General features: G+C 50.8%; 6 protein-coding genes and 2 non-coding genes; 3 read left to right on the top strand and 5 right to left on the bottom strand.

The window, feature by feature from the left end:
* Window positions 1-332: 332 nt before the first annotated feature.
* tRNA lies at window positions 333-416 on the bottom strand. Its single transcript has one exon. It is a non-coding gene (tRNA).
* A 540-nt stretch (window positions 417-956) lies between these two features.
* On the bottom strand, window positions 957-1,041 carry tRNA. Its single transcript has one exon. It is a non-coding gene (tRNA).
* A 2,750-nt stretch (window positions 1,042-3,791) lies between these two features.
* Window positions 3,792-4,974, top strand: FFUJ_08290 (related to stomatin; the record flags this gene model as incomplete). XM_023581026.1 has 3 exons in its annotated part: window positions 3,792-3,993; window positions 4,050-4,633; window positions 4,690-4,974. 3 exons carry the CDS (start codon window positions 3,792-3,794, stop codon window positions 4,972-4,974), a joined length of 1,071 nt encoding a protein of 356 aa, XP_023433697.1.
* Window positions 4,975-6,264: 1,290 nt separating this feature from the next.
* On the bottom strand, window positions 6,265-8,275 carry FFUJ_08291 (probable nucleolar protein NOP58; the record flags this gene model as incomplete). XM_023581025.1 has 3 exons in its annotated part: window positions 6,265-7,921; window positions 8,058-8,147; window positions 8,241-8,275. 3 exons carry the CDS (start codon window positions 8,273-8,275, stop codon window positions 6,265-6,267), a joined length of 1,782 nt encoding a protein of 593 aa, XP_023433696.1.
* A 466-nt stretch (window positions 8,276-8,741) lies between these two features.
* Window positions 8,742-9,998, top strand: FFUJ_08292 (probable H+-transporting ATPase, vacuolar, 41 kDa subunit; the record flags this gene model as incomplete). XM_023581024.1 has 4 exons in its annotated part: window positions 8,742-8,773; window positions 8,838-8,926; window positions 8,977-9,866; window positions 9,915-9,998. 4 exons carry the CDS (start codon window positions 8,742-8,744, stop codon window positions 9,996-9,998), a joined length of 1,095 nt encoding a protein of 364 aa, XP_023433695.1.
* Window positions 9,999-10,218: 220 nt separating this feature from the next.
* Window positions 10,219-11,225, bottom strand: FFUJ_08293 (related to ribosomal protein S15 precursor (mitochondrial); the record flags this gene model as incomplete). XM_023581023.1 has 2 exons in its annotated part: window positions 10,219-11,129; window positions 11,180-11,225. 2 exons carry the CDS (start codon window positions 11,223-11,225, stop codon window positions 10,219-10,221), a joined length of 957 nt encoding a protein of 318 aa, XP_023433694.1.
* Window positions 11,226-11,600: 375 nt separating this feature from the next.
* On the top strand, window positions 11,601-12,710 carry FFUJ_08294 (probable ribosome-associated protein S2 (Rap-1); the record flags this gene model as incomplete). XM_023581022.1 has 3 exons in its annotated part: window positions 11,601-11,770; window positions 11,950-12,398; window positions 12,448-12,710. 3 exons carry the CDS (start codon window positions 11,601-11,603, stop codon window positions 12,708-12,710), a joined length of 882 nt encoding a protein of 293 aa, XP_023433693.1.
* Window positions 12,711-13,854: 1,144 nt separating this feature from the next.
* Window positions 13,855-19,552, bottom strand: FFUJ_08295 (related to LTE1 GDP/GTP exchange factor; the record flags this gene model as incomplete). XM_023581021.1 has 2 exons in its annotated part: window positions 13,855-18,763; window positions 19,032-19,552. The coding sequence occupies 2 exons, from the start codon at window positions 19,550-19,552 to the stop codon at window positions 13,855-13,857; spliced, it is 5,430 nt and encodes a 1,809-aa protein (XP_023433692.1).
* Between the last annotated feature and the right edge of the window lie 133 nt (window positions 19,553-19,685).

Genomic DNA, 19,685 nt, shown 5'->3' with positions numbered 1-19,685 from the left:
TACACCAAAGTTTCGTCGGTTTCCTGCTAGCTACGTTACGTGACGAGTTGCCATGGCTGAACGTGGATGATCAAGAGTCTCAGCACATCTTTATTATCCTACTCTCAGCCAAGTTGTCCCAGGTTATCGAACTTTCTCACAGCAATGAACCACCAGTTCAACTCAAGAATCAATCTCATGGTCATTAATAACTTCACAGAGTCTCATCACTCATCGATGCTATTACAGCCTGTTTCAAGATCCCAGCTCATATGTGAGCCCTAGTGGGGCGTAGTGTCTTCCCCAGCGCAAAAGTTACCCACAACACCAAAAAGATGATCTCGAGGAGCGTCTCTCCCCCGGGAAGGCTCGAACTTCCGATCTCCCGATTGTCTGCAAGTAACAGTCGGACGCTTTAGCCAACTAAGCCACAGGGGATGAGCTGATTTGATGATGGCCGCAAAGGAATTGGGTTCTATGTTGGCGACGATTGCAGTTTCACGATGATTGAGACGGAAGATGTCAGAAATCGAGAGCTTAAGTTTTGGTGAGGAACGGTCGACTCGAGTTGAGTCGAGTCAGTTTGAGTTTGTGGGGAAACAGTGGTGAAATGAACAGAGACAGATGTAGCATCATCCAGTCTAGTTCTGGTAATGTTGGCTCAGAGGGGACTCTACAATCCATGTGTTAGACAACGCCAAACAACAGAACCAAAAAAGTGTTCGTTTAATGTTCCGTACGGTCAAAGATGCAAAAATGTAAGTCAAAGTTCTCCAACATGTCTTACAACAGTTGTCTCAGATCTGAATGAGCTCTATTGACGAGAAGGGGCTTGCCTTCAGCTAGACACCAAGTGATCATCCATGGAGTTAATTGACTTCCATTAAGTCAACGGCAACTCAATCTCCGTCGACTCAAAAATACATCAATCAATTGACATTCTCGACAACAAAAACAGACGCAATTGGCAAAAGAGAACTCCCCCGGGAAGGCTCGAACTTCCGATCTCCCGATTGTCTATTTAATAACAGTCGGACGCTTTAGCCAACTAAGCCACAGGGGACAGGTTGTGCTTTTGTTGGAGGACATGGCTGTAATGGTGATCCTCAATCCTTGGCTTGCTCTTTCACGAGTGTATGAAACGGATTTCCAGTCAGCAGTTTCAATTGAAGGAATAGGAGTTGTGGCTCAGTGTGAGATTGTTTTGATGCAGATTTTATATTTGTGGAATGGATTGGTAGTGTCAGGCTACGCGTGGCTGTGAGTGAGTTTGTTAGTTTGACAACTACCGTATCACTTCCAGTATATCTAACTCACAATGCAACAACTCACCCAACCATACGATCTAATAAATAAGAAATAGGATTGCTCCTTTTCCTCTGCCTCACTCTATTGCCAACTGATTCAGTGCCAAAGCCATTGACCCTGTCTCCATGTACTCTTACCAGGTTGGAAGATTACCCTGTATCATGGCCCCCAACTTTTGCGGGCAAACTCATATCATCATATCGGTCATTACCGAAACCAACACCATCAATGGCTATGAGAACTGAGCCTTGCTATCCAATATCAATTTGACACTTCTATTGCTGACATGACTCTTCCTCAAAACCAACAGCCATCCTTCACAATCTGAAAGTGGCTATGCAAATAGAAAGGGGCAATCTCAAAGAAGCACAGTCTTCTAGAAAATTAACAGTGGATCGCTCCCTTTCCTGCATTTTGTTTATCTGGAGAAACTTCATGACATTTTCGTCATGCGGCGATCCTACGGCCGGGGTTCGGAGTACGTGATCGGCCAGGCAGCAAAAACGGGGCCGAGATCTTCGGAGCCGGACCCGGTAAAGGATCAAACTAAGCAATTACATCCCCTGGCTGTGTCGAGGCTGGGCAATGAGCTTAACAGTTGTTGGACCAACAGTTCTCTATGCGTATCAGGTGCTGAGATGGAGACAGAGATTAGCGGTCTGCCTTGTGGAGTTGAGCCTGTTCTGAGGCTCAGTTGTTTCGGTCTAACAGATGAAGGCCATCAATTGAGGCTTACAATTAAAGACCTGGGTCTTACCCAAGCGCCAGGTTGACGGTCCGCGGTAAAAGGTAAATTTAGCTACGGACGATGTCCTTGGTAATTTATGAGCATATCACCATAAGCTTAACGAGCATCGTCAGAAAAGTTGGGGCTGAGAAGGAATACATTGACTTGTCATGAAGTGTCTATAGCCAACCATCAGACCTGCCCGGCTTATACGAGGGATATCTCAAGTGGCAAATGATCAAGGCACTGCTGGGCAACACCTGGAGATATTGGATGTTGACAACATGAGATGTTAGTGCCGGGAATCATTTTAGAATGTTATCCCCGTCCAACAGCTAAAGCTACGGCTTCTTGCTTCCGGCCATTTCCAGATACAGCAGATGCCATCCCGGCATCGCCAAGCCGAAGGGTGACCAACAATGACAAGTGGATGGGCATTGACATTGACTTGAACAATTCCAAGAGGCAGTGCAACTGATCACACGTCCCCCATCCAATGACATTACACGTCCCAACAGCGCTCGAGTTATCCTCTTCTGGCCTTGCGCCCATGATATGATTGGCCAGGGTCGGCCAGTAGCTCTGCCGAGTCTCCGTGGGTGAAAAAAGTCCAGCGGTCATGGAAACCAACATCAATCGGGCGCAATGATAAGTGTTAGCCAAACTATCGTGGCCGTTTATCCTCAAAGAGGCGGAGTAGATTCAGGGATCTGCACTATTCGCCTCTGGCCCTGGGGCTAGTCTCTCGTCTTGCTGAAGCTATCTCCGAGAATGGACTGCGGTTCAGTAACATGGACGTGAGAAGACATCGCCCTGTGAGGCAGAAACAAAAGATTACCGTATATGTCATTTGAGTAATGCTTGGCCAACGCACATCGTTACCGGGTTCACCAAAGCCGAGAGCTTAGCAAAAGTCTTGGCCATATCATGGATTTGAGCAAACGTGGTCTTATTCCCATAGTTCAATTGAGAAAGTGCATATCGACACTGACGAACCCTCCATCGACAGAGTTCAGGTAAAACGCTAAAATGGCTTGTGATTGTCAGTGCCTAATTTGATAATGCCTCATCCCATATCCCATCGCGTTGGTCGTATTCCCGCGACGAAATCAAGAGCTCTCTCCCTCATGCGAGACCCTAGCGGCACCTCCAAGCCTTGCGCCCCACAAGTCCCTTCCCGTAAGATCGCGTAGGCGAATCATAAATCGCCGCCAAGGTGGTTGCATGCCACGCGGGCTCCACAAATTGCAAGGTAGATCGCTCTTTCCCCGTGTCACTGTCACCTGTGCACCTCAGGGTTTCAGGCTACAGGGGGAGAGAGGCAAGAAAAGTTAGTCTAAATGACAAAAAGACTAGGCAAGGTCCGAGTTACACTCTGCGAGGTATAGACTAATTACTTTTGGCACCCTACCTCCAGGTCAGAAGTCTTTTTGCTCCCTGATGCCTGCGCCTGCATCTGCACTGCACGAAGCTTGGGTTGTGTCGGGTGCGACTTCCAATGAGGTCGACGTCACCTCATTGACTTGGCGTTAGGTTGTAGCTCTGAAGGAAGGATGTATGAGCTGAGCTTGAGGGTGGGTTGGACCTGCCCGACAACATTAAATAACACCCTCTCCCCACCTCCAACGTGAAACATTTGCATCTTCCATTGTCACTGACATTCCATCACCTAACAAAACAACACCGATCATCGAGTATTCCACAACTTCTTTGATCAACCCTAAACAGCTTTCAAGCAAGCCGTTTCTCAAATCAACACAGCACAACACAATTCACAATGTCGTCCACTGAGGGCATGATCAATGGCGGCGGAAGCTCTTCCGCAAACCCTACCAAGGCTCCTGTTATGGAGGGCAACGGCGGCTTCATGGCACAGCACAAGATGGCAGTTGAGCCCCCAAAGAAAGAAGATCTCCAGCGCAGTTATGCGACTGTTGTCGAGAACGACGCCAACCCCAAGGGTTGGTATGGCTCGATGAGTAAGTATCAGTGATCACGAAATGCATGATATCAACACATCAACTAACGCCTTCAGTGAATGCCCTTGGAACCATAATTGGAACCATGGGTGCCGTACCCTGCTGCATTATATGCCCCAACCCCTTCAAGGAGGTCAACCAGGGCAATGTCGGTCTCGTCACGAAGTTCGGAAAGTTCTACAAGGCTGTCGATCCTGGCCTGGTTAATATCAACCCTCTCAGCGAGCGACTTATTCAGATCGATGTCAAGATTCAGACCACAGAGGTGCCCGAGCAGATTTGCATGACCAAGGACAACGTTACTCTTCGCTTGACCTCAGTCATCTACTACCACATTGTCTCTCCTCACAAGGCTGCTTTCGGTATTAACAACGTAAAGCAAGCTCTCATGGAGCGCACTCAGACCACTCTCCGCCACGTCGTTGGTGCTCGCGTTCTGCAGGATGTCATCGAGCGCCGTGAGGAGATTGCTCAGTCCATTGGAGAAATCATTGAAGACGTTGCCGCTGGATGGGGTGTTCAGGTCGAGAGCATGCTCATCAAGGACATTGTCTTCAGCCAGGAGCTGCAGGAGTCACTGTCCATGGCTGCTCAGAGCAAGCGTATCGGTGAAAGCAAGATCATTGCCGCTAAGGCTGAGGTAACATTCTACATCATTTTACACTTGGCAACACATGACTAACATACTCCTCCTAGGTCGAATCCGCCAAGCTTATGCGACAAGCTGCCGATATCCTGAGCTCGGCTCCTGCCATGCAGATCCGATACCTCGAGGCCATGCAAGCTATGGCCAAGTCTGCTAACAGCAAGGTTATCTTCTTGCCTGGTGCTAATCAGACTATGGGCAACGCTCTCAATGCCGCCATGGCCAACCAGACCGGCGAATCCAGCGCTCGTGGCCTGGACATAGAAAATGACTTTGGAGGTCAGGACCCAGGTTTCCAACAGGCCATGAACGCCCGCGTCGTGGAGAACATCTAAACAAGACGTTCTTCCCTCGTGCGTATTACACTGAGGCAGTGGGCTAACGCTTGAGGGTTCCCGTTTCGGGTTCTAGCCTGGTCTACTTGATTTCGGAAGCATTGCCTCGACTGCTCTCTTCTCGTCTTCATCAGAGCTACACTCCGGCTTTGCTCGTCTAACTCAACTGAATGACCTGTCACGTTTTTGCTTTCAACGCTGCACTTTGATACCCATCTCAACAACAACCGCCGTCGCTCATTGCGCTTTTCCGCTTTTAGTGTATGTATTCTACTTTCTTCTTTTATTGAGGGAGCGGTGGTGGATAGGTGGTGTCTTGTGCTTTTCTTTTTGGAGATGGATACCCTTGGTTTGCTCAGATGAGCATTTAATGAGGATGGCTTCTGGATGATCCCTTAACGTCATGGAAAATACCCAATCGCTATGAATATACCCTTTTCCTTCTGAAATTGCTGTGTTTGTGAAGTGCTTCATATGTATGTCCGTGAAACCGGAAGAACTCTTGCTGCATGTGAAGGTCTTGAATTGCCAAATCGTGTTGTTTCCTTGCTAGTGACAAAAAGACTTGGGTAGATCGAGGTAAGTTTGGGCAATTACAGGATAACTTAGAAGGGTTTCAGACTGATTATTACTAGCGCCATGGTTGAAGGTCCTCAGTTTTATTGCTCCTTGGGCGGCTTCAGAATGAGTGTAGAAAGAAGCAAGACAACCTTATACATATTCGAGGAAAAGTTACGAGACATCACACTGCATGATACGCCCGGATCATCACGACTAAGGAGTTCATTTAGCAATCACAATATCCAGGGCATGCAAACTTGAGGATTAACTTTTAAACTTGACAATTTTCTCTTCTATATCCCTCTGTTCACCCTCCCGTAATGATACATCAAAAGCATAGGAATTCCTCTCCAGAAGTCACCGCGCATCCACCCAGGGGACGGGGGAGGGGACAGAGGGTCAAGTTGAAAATACGAAAAAGGGATAAAACCAAATCACGCCAATATGCCCTCCACCCAAACGCCAGCCAGCCAGGAAACAAGGTGCGGGCAGAAGATGCCATGCCAAGAGTCTCTCAGGTATCATATATCTACACATCGGAAACCGTCCAATAGTCTGTTGTTGGGTTGACTTGAAATATGATCTTTCATTTTGGAGCGGGTTCTTCGTCAGTGTTTAGACGAGTACGAGTAAAGCAGGTAGGATGAGATTGGTTAACCTCAGAGTCCTACAATTGTGCCCGATTCAGCATCGTCACGACTTGCGCCGTGGACGTTTACTTGAGGGCCCCTAAGCCTCAGAGTGTCGCTTCTTCTTCTTCTGCTTCTTCTCCTTCTTGGGTTCCTCGTCTTCTGAGTCGTCGTGCTTGCGCTTCTTCTTGCCATCAGTCTCTTCGGCGGCGGCTTGCGACTTGGAAGGCGTGGCCTTCTCCTCGGCCTTTCGCAGCTTCTTGAGTTCCTTCTTGCTGACGACCTTGGGTGTGCCATCGGCGTTCATCTCAACATCACCTCGCTCGTACTTGCGCTTGAACTTCTTGACTGAGATACCGGCCTCCTCGGCAAGGCGCTCGTAATCGGCCTCAGAGAGCTTCTTGGGCTTGCCAGGAGTGGCAGCCTCGTCGTCACTGTCATTCTCAGCATCCTTCATCTCCTCGTCAACCTCCTCGATCAGCTTCTTGGCCTTCTTGAGCTTCTTGGCGGGAGTAGCTTCGTTGGTCTCCTCATCATCGGCAACACCATCGGCGTCACCGTTGTATCGGCGGGTCTCCTTGAGAGTGAACTGGCCAGCACCAACAATCTCACCAGAGGGGGTGACGTTGGCGCCCTTGGGCAGAAGAGGCTTGCCCTCGAGCTTGCGAAGGTGGTTCTCAAGCTTGATGCGGTTGCTGAGACCAAGGATAGCGCGTTCCTCCTCATCAGCGTCGTCTTCGGTATCACCTAGGGCATCGACACGGAGACCCAGAGCAGCCTTGGCAGACAGCATACGAGCGATCTTGCCCTTGTTTCGGCCGGTGGCCTGACCGATGAGTGAAGAGTGGTAGATGAGACCGTACTTAGGTGTGTCGTGCTTGGTCTTGAGGGCGCGGAAGAGGGCTTTCTCGGCACCAAGAATCTGGATGGTGGAACCAGGAGACTTGGCCAGGCTGATGAGAGAGCCAGCGTGGGCAATGAGACGGGCACCGACAAGGTAGCCGACGAGAGCAGTCAGGTTGGGAGCGATAGCGCGCATGCGGCTCTCGAGGTACGAAGAGAGCTGTGTTCGGTAGTTTGAGTAGACAATGACCTGGTCAGCCAGGAGCTTAATGTTGTCAAGATCCTCATCGGTGATCTCGGTACCCATGCTAATCTCGGCAGCAGCCTTGATGGAAGTCTCAATCTCCTCGGGAAGGATCTCGGAGAGGTCGCTATCGGCAATGTTGGTGCGCATACCAACGGCGAGAATGACGCGAGCGTAAGCCAAGTTGTCGTTGAGAATCTTGGCCATCTCAGGGAAGTGCCATCCATACCACTCCTTGGTTCGCATAGCGTAGACGTTGAGCTCCTTGTCGAGGTCGTCGAGAAGCTTGATGGCCTGGATGATCATGGAGTCGACCTTGTCGGCAGAGAACTTGAGCTTGTGACGCGACATGGAGTGAGAAAGACCAAGGGCCATGCGGTCAAAGTTCTCCTCAAGCAGACCAGGGATAAGGTTGGGCAGTCCACCTCGAATGCCACGGAAAAGGTCCATGGTGTTGGAGCCAGAAACAGGAGAAATGTTTAGCGATGGCATGTTAGAGATGGCAGTGCCCAGCTTCATATCGGCGACGGCGAGCGAGGCCTTCTTCTCGGACTTGAGGTCGTCGAGGAGTTGGGTGAGAAGCTCGGGGACCTTGCCCTCCTTGAGCGACGCAGCTTCTTCGAGAGCGGTAGCGGCGCTGTCGAACTTGACAAACTTCTTGAGCTTGAGCCTATCAAGGGAAAATATGTTAGTGAGGCTCTTGATGGTATTTCGCCATTTGGCGATGGTCCACTCTGCGATTGAAGACATTTTTGGGTGCTCAATGGCATAAGTTTTCGCAAATAAAAAATGATCAAAAAACTTACATCTCAACGACCTTCTCAGGTCGTCCGAGCTCAGCAGCGAGTTCCTCGTTCTTGAGCATCTTCTTATCAGTAGCCTTAAACAGGCCATAGCTGCCAATTGTTAGCCCGGCGTCCTAGACCTTTACTTGCCTCGCCATCATGAATTGATGATGGTCGAGGTCAAGATCGAGAGTCGCGACTTACCCTGCCGGCGTCTCGGCAAGCACAAAAAGCGACATTGTGAATTAGTTTTGGTTCCTTCCTTCTGGTCTCGCTCTAATCGATTGGGGTCGTGGCTTCCTCGCGAGGCACAGTCCGGTTCGTTGTGCGCGGCTGCGAAAGGAAAGATCGAGGGTGGGCTGGCGATGGAAAAATTTCAGATGAAGCTTGGGAAGGCTCCACTCAATTTTTTTGATCTTGGTCCTGGCGCGGAAAGTGTGATGCAGGTTCTTCGGCTGCCGGAGCTACTTGCTTCCGGTTTCTGCATCAGGTACGTACTCCCAGCCACTGACTCCTGGCCACTCACGTGTCGACGCTCGCGACAGCATGTCTGGGCAAGCTTGCGTCGCAGGCTGAGGTTTGTTAGGCGGCCAACTTCAACAATCCAGTTAATTCATCGCCTCGGCCACGAAGACGCCCTATAATCCTCAAGGCCTCAAATACGATAGATCAAGACCGAACGAACTACCACGAACGAGAATCAAGATGGAGGGTCTTCTCTACAACGTCAACGGCGGGTGCGTATTAGCTTGAAGATGAAGCTTCATACGAGTGGTTCTGGAGACTAATCATAACGAACAGCTACGTCGAAGGAATTGTCCGAGGCTACCGCAACGGTCTTCTCACAGGCGCTGCCTACAACAACTTGACTCAATGCGAGACGATTGATGGTACGCGACGATGACTTCATCACCAACTTCATTATACTAACGACCACAAGATCTCAAGCTTCAGCTTGGCCCTTCATATGGCGATTTTCTCGCTTCCCTACCACCCAACCCATCGACTTCAGCTCTCGCAGCCAAGACCACCGACAAGCTCATCTCAGAGTTCCGATATGTGCGCGCTCAAGCTGTCGGCTCTCTTGCTACCTTTATGGACTACGTCACCTACGGCTACATGATCGACAACGTCGCCCTTCTCATCACAGGAACCCTTCATGAGCGGGATACCCGTGAGCTTCTTGAGCGATGCCATCCTCTTGGATGGTTCGAGACTATGCCAGTTCTCTGCGTTGCTACAAACATCGAGGAACTTTACAACAGCGTGCTTATCGAGACCCCTCTTGCCCCATACTTCAAGGGTAGTCTTAGCCACCAGGATCTTGACGAGCTAAACATTGAGATTGTCCGAAACACCCTCTACAAGAACTACCTCGAGGACTTTTACAACTTTGTCAACACTCACCCTGAGATGGCCGGTACACCCACTGCTGAGGTCATGTCTGAGATTCTCGAGTTCGAGGCTGACCGCCGAGCCATCAACATCACACTCAACTCTTTCGGCACAGATCTTTCCAAGCAAGACCGTAACAAGCTCTACCCCAACTTTGGCAAGCTATACCCTGAAGGAACTCTCATGCTCTCTCGAGCTGAAGACCCTGAGGGTGTCCGTCTAGCAGTTGATGGTGTTCATGACTACAAGTCTTTCTTTGACGCCATTTCAGTCGGTGGCGGCCCCTCAGGACCTGGTAACATGGGTGGTGGCGCTGGTGAGACCAAGACACTGGAGGATATGTTTTACCAGAAGGAGATGGAGATTTCCAAGAATGCATTCACCAGACAGTTTACTCACGCCATTGTCTATGCTTGGGTGAAGCTCCGAGAACAGGTTAGTAAATCCAACATGAGTGCCTCTTATCAGACTAACAAATCACAGGAAATCCGCAATATCACCTGGATTGCCGAATGCATAGCTCAGAACCAGAAAGAGCGCATCGGCAACTACATCAGCGTCTTTTAAATCGAGTATGGGTATTGGCATCGTTTTCATTTTTAGCAGGATTTTGTGTAGTATAGCAGCAACTGAGCTCATAATGGCACGGATTAGTTCCCACACTGGCGCAAAGGACAGATAGGTAGATGCAAAAGGCGGCATCGTCGCCCCATCTTTCAGGTGGCTTGTATTGTACATAGAGAGAAACAAGTTATTCTACAAAATCATCTCAGCTCCCGTCCTGTCTTTACAACGAGATCTGGTCCTTCCATGTCGCAGGTGTAAGACCCAGCTTCTCGACCATGTGAGTCCATCGCTCACTTCCCCTCTCCTTACGGTCCATGTACTTCATCAGCTTTTGTCGACGGTGCAGCAATAATCTCAAGTTTCGCTTGTTGTGCTTATCCTTGTATCCTCTGTTGATCTGCAGAGCCTGAGAGAGGGTGTTAATCTTAGTTGTCAAGATGGCGATCTGAACCTCGGAGCTGCCTGTATCAGGACCGCTTCGGGGCGGCATTTCCACTTCGTTGGGATGAATTGATTTTGGCTTGCCCTTCAGAACCAGATCTGTGTTGTGACGGCCGAATTCCTCAACGATTCGTCTCACGTTGGCGTGGAAGCGGTCCTTTGCGCTGCTGTTACTGAGCGATGTGATACGGCGCAGAGCCTCAATAGCCTTCTGGTGACGCTGCTCGTGTTGCTTCGCCTTATCCACTCCACTTTCGGGTTCCATTTGTGACTCGACCACGCCGATCATGGGTTTGGTAAGGGTATATGCGTGCTTGACAGCCTCAGTGAGTTCAGAGTCGGTAAGGAAGTAGTTCCGTAGTTCCGGAGACGTCGGTAGCTCATGTGCTTCGGCGAGCGGGTTTCCACTTCCATCCACAGGAACACGGGATGTAGCCTCTTGACCAGCCGATTCAAGCGACTCTATAAAGGGAGTTGTCTTTCCCTTGACAGGATCACCCCACGCCTCATCCCTCTCACGGGCGAGCTCCTCACGCCGTTGCACATTGGCAGCCTTTCGCTGTTGAGCCTGAGCCCATCGGTAAGGATCCTGCTTCGCCTTGCGCTTCTTTTCACGCTGGGACAAGTTTGCCGTTTGGACGATGGGGAGAAAGTTCGGGGTAGCGGGCTTCGCGGCGGGCCGGAGGCAGACTGAACAGTTGATTAGCGTTGAAGAAGCTAATGGCTATATAGATACATACGGTTCAATGTGCTGAAGCGCGGCAGCGCCGGTATTCTAGGGGGCATGATTGAAGCATCAACCTACTGCTTTGATACAGAGACTGATGGATTGTCGTCCAAAACCAAAACCCGCCCCAAATTTTCCTTAGCCCACCCTGCCAATGCCCGTCGTGGTACCGGGAGCCCATTGAGTGCCAAAACGGATTAGCTTTAACGTCACGTGGAGATACTGGACCTCGATCTCTTATCCTCCAGCTAGCCCATATTTAGCCTAGCGTATCCATCAGGGCTTCCCACCTCCCACATTTTGGTGGTCAAAATTCCGTCGCGAACTTCTCGATTTGCGATTCTCTGCACGCAACACCACAATCCTCTTCGCCGTCACCTTCCAAGCCATCCTTCCTTTTCGTCACCTAAGACAAGAGAAGATAATCCGTCAAGATGGCTCCCTCCAACCTGCCCGCCCTCTTCAACGCTACCAGCCAGGACATTGAGACCCTCCTGGCTGCTCAGTGCCACCTCGGCTCCAAGAACCTCCAGGTTCACATGGAGAACTACCTCTGGAAGACCCGTGCCGATGGTGTCAACGTCATCAACGTCGGCAAGACCTGGTATGTTTGAATTGGAATTTTGCTGGGACTTTTGGGCTTCAAGATTGTCTGTTTCGAGGGGGATTGAAAGCGCATATTCGATACTCGAAAAAATGAAGCTATTCAGAGGAGGGGCAGAAAATCTTGAAACCAAAATACCAAATTATTTCGCGCACAATCGCTAACAGCTCATCTTATAGGGAGAAGATCGTTCTGGCTGCCCGTATCATCGCTGCCGTCGACAACCCCGCCGATATCTGTGTCATCTCTGCTCGTCCCTACGGTCAGCGTGCCGTCCTCAAGTTCGCCGCCCACACTGGTGCCACCGCCATCGCTGGTCGCTTCACCCCCGGTTCCTTCACCAACTACATCACCCGATCTTTCAAGGAGCCCCGTCTGATCATCGTCACCGACCCCCGCACCGACGCCCAGGCCATCAAGGAGGCTTCCTACGTCAACATCCCCGTCATTGCCCTCGCCGACACTGACTCTCCCACCGAGTACGTTGACGTTGCCATCCCCACCAACAACAAGGGTCGCCACGCCATCGGTGCCGTCTGGTGGATGCTCGCCCGTGAGGTCCTCCGTCTTCGTGGTACCATCTACAACCGCGAGACCCCCTGGGACGTCATGGTCGATCTTTACTTCTGTATGTTTCCCTGTAACTAACACCAGCAATCTGTACTGACAACTCGCAGACCGTGACCCCGAGGCTGAGGCTGAGGACAAGGTTGAGGAGGAGAAGCTCCCCGGCGCTGACGAGGAGGGTCCCGCCGCCATCGAGTCCGGCTTCCAGAACACCGCTGGTGGTGACTGGGAGACTCCCGCTGCTGGCTTCGCTGGTGCCACCGGTGCCGCTGCCCCTGGCTGGGACGGTGCTGCCGGTGAGGAGTGGGGTGCTGCCCCCGCCAACACCGAGTGGGCTGCTTCTGCCGAGGCCCCCAAGGACTCTCAGTGGTAGGGTACTGAGGCCCAGGAGGGTGATGGCCAGGGACACCAAGAGCCTGCCATTGACTGGTAAAACAAGAATTCAAAAAAGAGGATACCAAAGCAAATTCAAAACAAAGATTGAATTTGAACACATTTGGAACGGTTTTACGACGAGAGCAGAAAAGCGTGTGGATGTGTGTTGTGGTTCAATCAAACTATTCGACAACGTTAACCTTTTCCTTCCCCCCTTTCGATAACACAATTCTTCTTGCTGACTATCTTACGAATTAACATCCGTGGGAATTGAGGTTCTCAACTCGGCGGTGCTAATGAGGGAAAGATACTCTCCTCCTTGCTTTTGGGATGGAGAGGGAAAGCCCTGCGCTGCTGAGGGGATGGACTTAATCGTTATCCCGCCTTGTTTCTATGGAATTTGTATTGATGCAAGAAAAGTCAAAATATGAGTCGTCTGACCTGGGTTTACCCATGACATGATCGAGTGCCGTAAATATGCTTGTGAAGTCTCGTGTTTATTAGTAAATATTGGGTAAAGTAGCTAGATGATGATCTTGCCTCAGCCTCATCAAGATACCTTCGGTCAATTATCTTCACGTAGTCAAGATGGAACCAACTCATCGTAAACATGATATCAATTGTCAATCCTCACTACATCTACTCATCCTAATCCCCATGATATATCAACAACCAACTCCCCTTACCCCTCGCCTAACATTAACACTAATTAAAGTGAATCCAAAACTGGCCGTTCTATTAACTGAGAACCCAAAAAAAAAAAAGGGACAAGACGCAACATGACGCTTGCGCAGTGCGGGTATGATCAAAAACCAGGATGAGAGAAACCCCCATAGATGAATCGTGCGAAATACACAAAAAAAGCTTGCCCAACTCCTTGCTTTGTGTCCCAGATGCTATTGATTGTAATGATGATTATGTTGTATGTCTTGGGAGAAAAGAGAAAACTCCTGGTGTGGTGGTATGTGAACGAGTTATGAGATGGGTATAATGTGAAGGCATGCTGGGTATGCTCTTCTTGTGGTGTTGAAACATAGGAAATGAAACGCCGTTTGGGGTCGGTGAGTCATAAATCGTTATTATCGTTCCCGTATGTGTATGAATTGTGAAATTGTGGTAGGTAAGCCACATGATTGTAGAGTTTATTCTAGCATTTCCGAGTGACGTCGAATGTCCTCGTCGCTCAAAGCGCTCATCCAGAGACAGCGCTCAGTGATACCTTCGATGGGCTGGAACTTGTATCGGGTGCTGGCCTCCAACAACCTAAGCAGTGTCTTGACAACAGAGGCCGCAATGCGACATCGTTCAAAGTTGATCAGGGGAGGCGTGGTAGGTGAGCCAGCCATCTCAGATGGCCGCTGAGCATTGTAAAGCAGATCGTGGGTATAGATACCAACGAAAGGAATACAGCCTTGGTCAGAACCAACCTCCATCTCCGCACGTAGGTTGTAGAAATTGCGCATAGGAGTGACCAGCTTTTCAAGATCTTGCAGTGTCTTCAGGTCTTGAGGAGCGACATGCTGCCAGGTCTTGGTTAGTCTGGCGACTTCGTTACTCGACAGGGCGATAGTGAGCTGAGCGAGGGTAGCAAAGTTGCGGTAACGGCGACAGTGAGTGGCAATATGGATATACTTGGTAATGCATCGTACTCTCTCCTCCAGGCCTTGCGTCAGGACAATCTCAGATATGGCCCATTTGACCATAATGTTAAACCGAGCAATGACTACTTCAACACCATGGGCGTCAGAGTTACGAAGAAAGTCTACCCACGAGCGAGAGTCGCTATGAGCAGCATCCTTCCAGTTCATGTCAATGAGTTCCTTCCAGTCGATCTCGTTCAACGCGTCCTTTTCGATGAGTGTGAACTGTTGAGCAAGAATCTCCGAGTCAAAAGCCAAGATGAATGGCAAGTGAGCAGAATACTTGTTGCTCTCGAAGGAGTCCACCTTAGCAACTTGACGAAGTGCATCGGTTGATGTCTGATCGGCTGTCTGAACGTACGCAGCGGTGGGCGTAGTCTCTGGAGTTGGAGGAAGAGGCTTCTGGCCCCAAACTTGATCCTCATGTAACTCAGGGACTGTGAAGCAGTGAGGCGGAGACATCTCCAGCGCTTGCACCAAAGTCATGGGAGGAGAAGGTGGCTTGCGGTTAGGAGGTGGAGCAGGCGAGCCAAGAGGATGAGCAGGGAGCTCCACTCGAGGCAAAATACCGTCGCCATATTCAGAGTCCTCGTATTCGAGGGCATCCGCCGACATCTCTGATGAAAGGTCGCTGTCATCGTCAAGGAAGGATTGGTCCTCCTCCACCGAGGGGGCAGTGTCGCCAGGCTTGATGCCTTCGATACTCCGAGTCTTCTCAATGAAGTCGTAAGAAGCATGCTGCGAGTCGCCTTCATCTTCGGTATACAAGACGGTCTTGTGTGGTCGAGGCGTTGTTTCTTCATCTGAGCCCTCGAGGATGGACATGTTGGTCCAAGGACGACCCTTTGCAGAGTCTCGATCCAAGATGGGGACAGAGGAGTAGCTTTCGCGAGAAGAACCAGTCAAGAATGATCTAGCTTCGGTTGTAGGTCTCTCGGGTGAGAGGTTTTGCCCTTGCGGCTCAATCAAAGGCTCTGGTTCACTATCCTCAGGGTCCAGCATGAACGTTTCCCTGACCATCAGCTCTTGTTCATGGTGATTCTTCTTGCGATCCGCTTCTGACTGCTCTGAAGCAATCATGACCTCGCCGATTGTCTGAGGGGGAGCTTGAAGGCTGACAGCGGATTTGTGTGACTTCTTCTCGGGGAGCTTGCCCTCAAGCTTGGCTAAAGCAGACTCGATTCCGCCATCGTCGTCATCATCTGGGATCTGAGCCAGTTTCTGGGCCTCCTTTTCGAACGAGGGGCGCATGGCAGGCTTAGATGAGTGAGTGCTGAACAGTGAAAGCTCTCGCTTCGGTTTGTCCGCAAGTTGTCCAACAGAGAATGCCTCACTTCTAGGTTGCACGTACTCAATGGAGACAACTGAGCCCTGCCCGAAAGATCCACGGCCAAAAGACGCCATTCGAGGGCTCTGCATGAAAGAGCTACGAATTGACTCTGAATATGTTGTCAACGACCCAACAGATTGCGATCTCCTCAAGGTAACAGGGTCCAGCTCTCCCACGTTTGTGGCAGCTCGCAGGTCTCCTCCAGGTCGTCGTCGAAGAATTCGCAGAGGCGGTGGCATAGGCTCCTCAGGCTCAGGTTCCGCGATTGATTGGGCAGAGACCGTTGTGGCATCGAAGCTCTGAACTGTGGATCGGCGAGCGAGGCCGTTGGTAAATGAGCTGCGGCGGCGAAGGATCGAGTTCAATGACCGATGAGTCCTGCCAGATTTATTGCGACGGTGGTTCTCATATGACACAGGAGGGCGGTTGCGAGTGCTTCGAGCTGCTGTAGAGTATGAGACTCGGCTGCCATCCTCTGACATTGGTGCGCTAGTGACAGGGGCGAGGGTCTCGAAGTCAGGGACAAATGGCGGCAGAGGATCTTCATCTAACGATGGCCGAACAACATGTTGGTTGAGGAGATATGAGGAACGCCGAGGTGTGTTTCCGCCATTGCCAGCCGGAGGAGTAGAGGGGGGCGTCGGATCGCCTCCCGTCAACTTGAAAGTATCTGCAAAGGCCTCTACAGAAGCATTGCTGTTAGGAATTCGGTGGAGGAGCGACGGGTCGAAGGGTGTTGTGTCATCTACAATGACAATTGATTTGCTACCTGTAGTAATGGCCATGTCGCTAACCGGTCGATGTCGATGCTCGTGTGTCATATGACCATAGGTAGTCGTATCCATATGAGCAGCCGAGTAGTGAAAGTCTCCAGTAGGAGTCAAGGATGGGTTAGGAGACATGGGTGGTGGTAGTCCGCGACGATCAGCTTCAGCAGCAGCCTCATCTCGTACCGCCTTCTTGAAATCCTCTACGATCTCAGCACCGAGCAAGTCAATTCTGACAGTCGGGCGAGCTCCGTTAGGCCTATGGCGGCTTTGAGGTACGACAGCCGTGCCAGGGATGCGATTCGTTATCGCGCCACGAGGACCAATGTTGCCAAGGCTAACGAGACTCCCTTGAGTGGGAGACATGCCGTGTCCCCTAGTGCTCAAGGCTCTTCGAACGGTTCCCAGTAGCTTCTTCATACCGTGTCCGGACATGGCGCCTGCGGGTATTCTTTCTTTGACGAGGCTTCGACTCTCAGGGTGAAGGTTTGGCGAAGGGACCAAGCTGGTAGAGAATTCATCCGGTTCTACATCGACAAAAGCCTGGCCAGGAGGTAACAGATTTCCACGTACAAGACTTCCTCCATATGGGGTTGTCATCATGAACTCCTGATCCTTGAATGACAGTTTATCCGTGCTGTGCTCTCGCAAAGAATCGGTCAAACTGTTGTTGCGCTTGTGAGCAGCTTGAGGTCGTACACGCTTGCCAACAAGGGCACGAGGAGTCGTTGCTACTGGTCCAGTGTGGTAAGCTGAGGTCGATACAGGATGAGCAGCCAGAGGGTTTGTCTGATGAGGCTGAGCAGGTTTGATCTTGCTAGGAAAAGAGCACGAAATGATGTCCATGCTAGTCATGCTGATTGGTGATGTCTGCTGTTCTGCTGAATCCCTCGCAGTTTGCCGTTCAGGGGTGCTGGGACGGTGCTCAACCATAACAGAATCTGCAACATGGCCAGCTCGAGAAATATCGGCGATGAAACTTGTTCGTTCTGTGGGGCTCCTTCTGAGTGGTAGTAGACTTTCGATTCGGGGTGTTTCGCCTTCATCACGGTCCCAGAAAGAAGGATCCAGGCTGGGATCACGATGTCCAGCAATACCACCAGGCGTTATAGGAACGCTAGAATCGAGGGTGTCGTCGAAATTCGGGCCATCCCAGTACAGTGCGCAAACCCTTCGCCAACACTTCTTTAATTCTCCAAGAATCTTCAGCTGGACCTTTCGAGAACGGTTGCATTGCGAAAGTTCATCCACAAAATCGTTGAGTAGTTCGCAGAACGTTTGTCGGAGGTTGTAATCCATAACGAAGTCGTCCATAAAATAATTGAGAATCCAGTGTCGAAGGGCAACAAATGTACGAACGCGAACAACCATGCCTGTCTCATCATCACGAGCTAAGGCCCAGCGCAGTCTTGCAATAAGCATACGGAGAAGATCCACAGGCTCCAGAAACGCTCGGAAAGTGAGGAAGAAGTCTGAGATGAGTTCGTAATCGAGGAAACTGGGCGATGTGATTTCGGCAACGAGTCGCGGTGGTGTAGCAGCTATAACAGCACCAGTTGCAGCAGAATATTTTACTAATGTTCGATCATCGCAGGCCGGCTTAAATGTGAGATCATCGAACATGGCGGGTTCGACTTTAGAATTTGATTGATAGCTTGGACGAATGGTTCGAGAAGGCTGTGTGGCTGAAGGGGTCTGAGTCATGGCGGATATATTTCGAGAAATTCGCAACATCGGTACAGCCATAGAACTCGGTCTCCTTGAAGATGTTATATCAGGATGCGAGCTATTTAGCACTCCTTGAGGTCGGCTCAGTAGCGAAGCGCTACTTGAGCGAAACTCCTCGGTGGGAGCGTACGAGGATCCGCGAATCATTGGTGTGCCTCTTCCCGTGAATCGGGGAACTCCTATGCGCCACGAAGGTATCGTAATGTCAAGAAGAGGATCAGAAGTGGAATCGAAATCTTCCATAGTCCGAGGTCGGTATTCCTCCAAGGGCTTTGAAATGACGATCTTGAAGGCCCCGGGTTCCGAATCTTTCGCAGCGGACACCTCGTGAACCGTGCTATCGGAAAGAGCGCGACGATGTTTCACGGGCCGGAGCGGATACTGAGAATTGTGATCGAAGTATGCTCGGTTGCCGTCATATGGCGAAGGTTCCGGTGTTGGCGTCCACTGACTAACATGAAGTTCACTCGTCTCGTCTTGAAGCTGTTTGTTAGAGATCGCATCCAAGCCTGCGGTACTGGGAGGTGTAATCGGAAAGACGAATTGGGGCTGAGGAGTTCGCTGGTACGCAGGGCGAACGGTCGGCCTGGAGAATGAGAGTCAGTCGTTTGTGGAACGCAAATGTCAAAAATACGAGCGAGCGTCGTGTTTCGTGCCAGCCACGTTGCTATCCCTAAAGCGACGGGTAGAAGGGATCACAATAAGAGCTCAGCTAAGACATCTCCCCACAAAGCGCAAGCAAAGACCGCAGAGTGAAGGGAGAGCGGGGATGTGGCTGGTAGTGACATTTTCCCAAGGGATACAATAGATGAGGCACTAAAGGGAACCACGGGATATATCAACCCTTCACTTACCTCAAATATATACGACCATTGTTCCCAACATTGGCGACAGTGAATTGACGTCCTTCACGACCTGCCGATCCACCGTCTGGAGTAATCTCCCATCGAGACAGACTACCCTGGTTATCTAGGCTAGAATCTGAGTCCTTGAGACTTCGAGTTGTGGGTTTCTTCTGGTGTATTCTTCGTTCTGAGAGAGGAACCAAGGGTTTCGCAACGATAGTCGTGGGCATGCGCGCGGTGTTGGTGGACCTAACAGAAGGCCACTTGCTGGGTGTCGAGAAGCCAGGGCTGGTGTTTTCCTTTTTCTTGAGTGCTGCTACGGCAGCAGTCACGTTGGGGGCTGCGACAGCGATAGCGCCTGAGCCGGAACGAGACCTTGACTGAACCTTTGGTTTGGTTGACAACGGATCCTTGACAGTAGTTGCAGCTGGAGGAGGTGATGGTGTAGGGACTGGGACTGGGGGCACCGCGCTGAGACCAGACGCTGGTGGCAGCGGGTCCGCGGGCGTCGAAGACTCCAGGGCCTCCATGGCACGGCAAGGCCGCTCGCAGGCGCGTTGCCTGTCGTCACGTCAGGAGAGGGCAGAGCTGACGGTGCTCAAAGCGATAGAGGAGCTGGCAATCAAGGCATTGAGTTAGCAGCGATCGTTTCAGAGGTTGAGC

This window comes from Fusarium fujikuroi, chromosome FFUJ_chr07 (genome assembly GCF_900079805.1).
Source record: "Fusarium fujikuroi IMI 58289 draft genome, chromosome FFUJ_chr07".
Classification (NCBI taxonomy): domain Eukaryota; kingdom Fungi; phylum Ascomycota; class Sordariomycetes; order Hypocreales; family Nectriaceae; genus Fusarium; species Fusarium fujikuroi.
The sequence above is the reverse complement of the archived record's forward strand: the minus strand, read 5'-3'. Positions and strand labels throughout refer to the sequence as shown.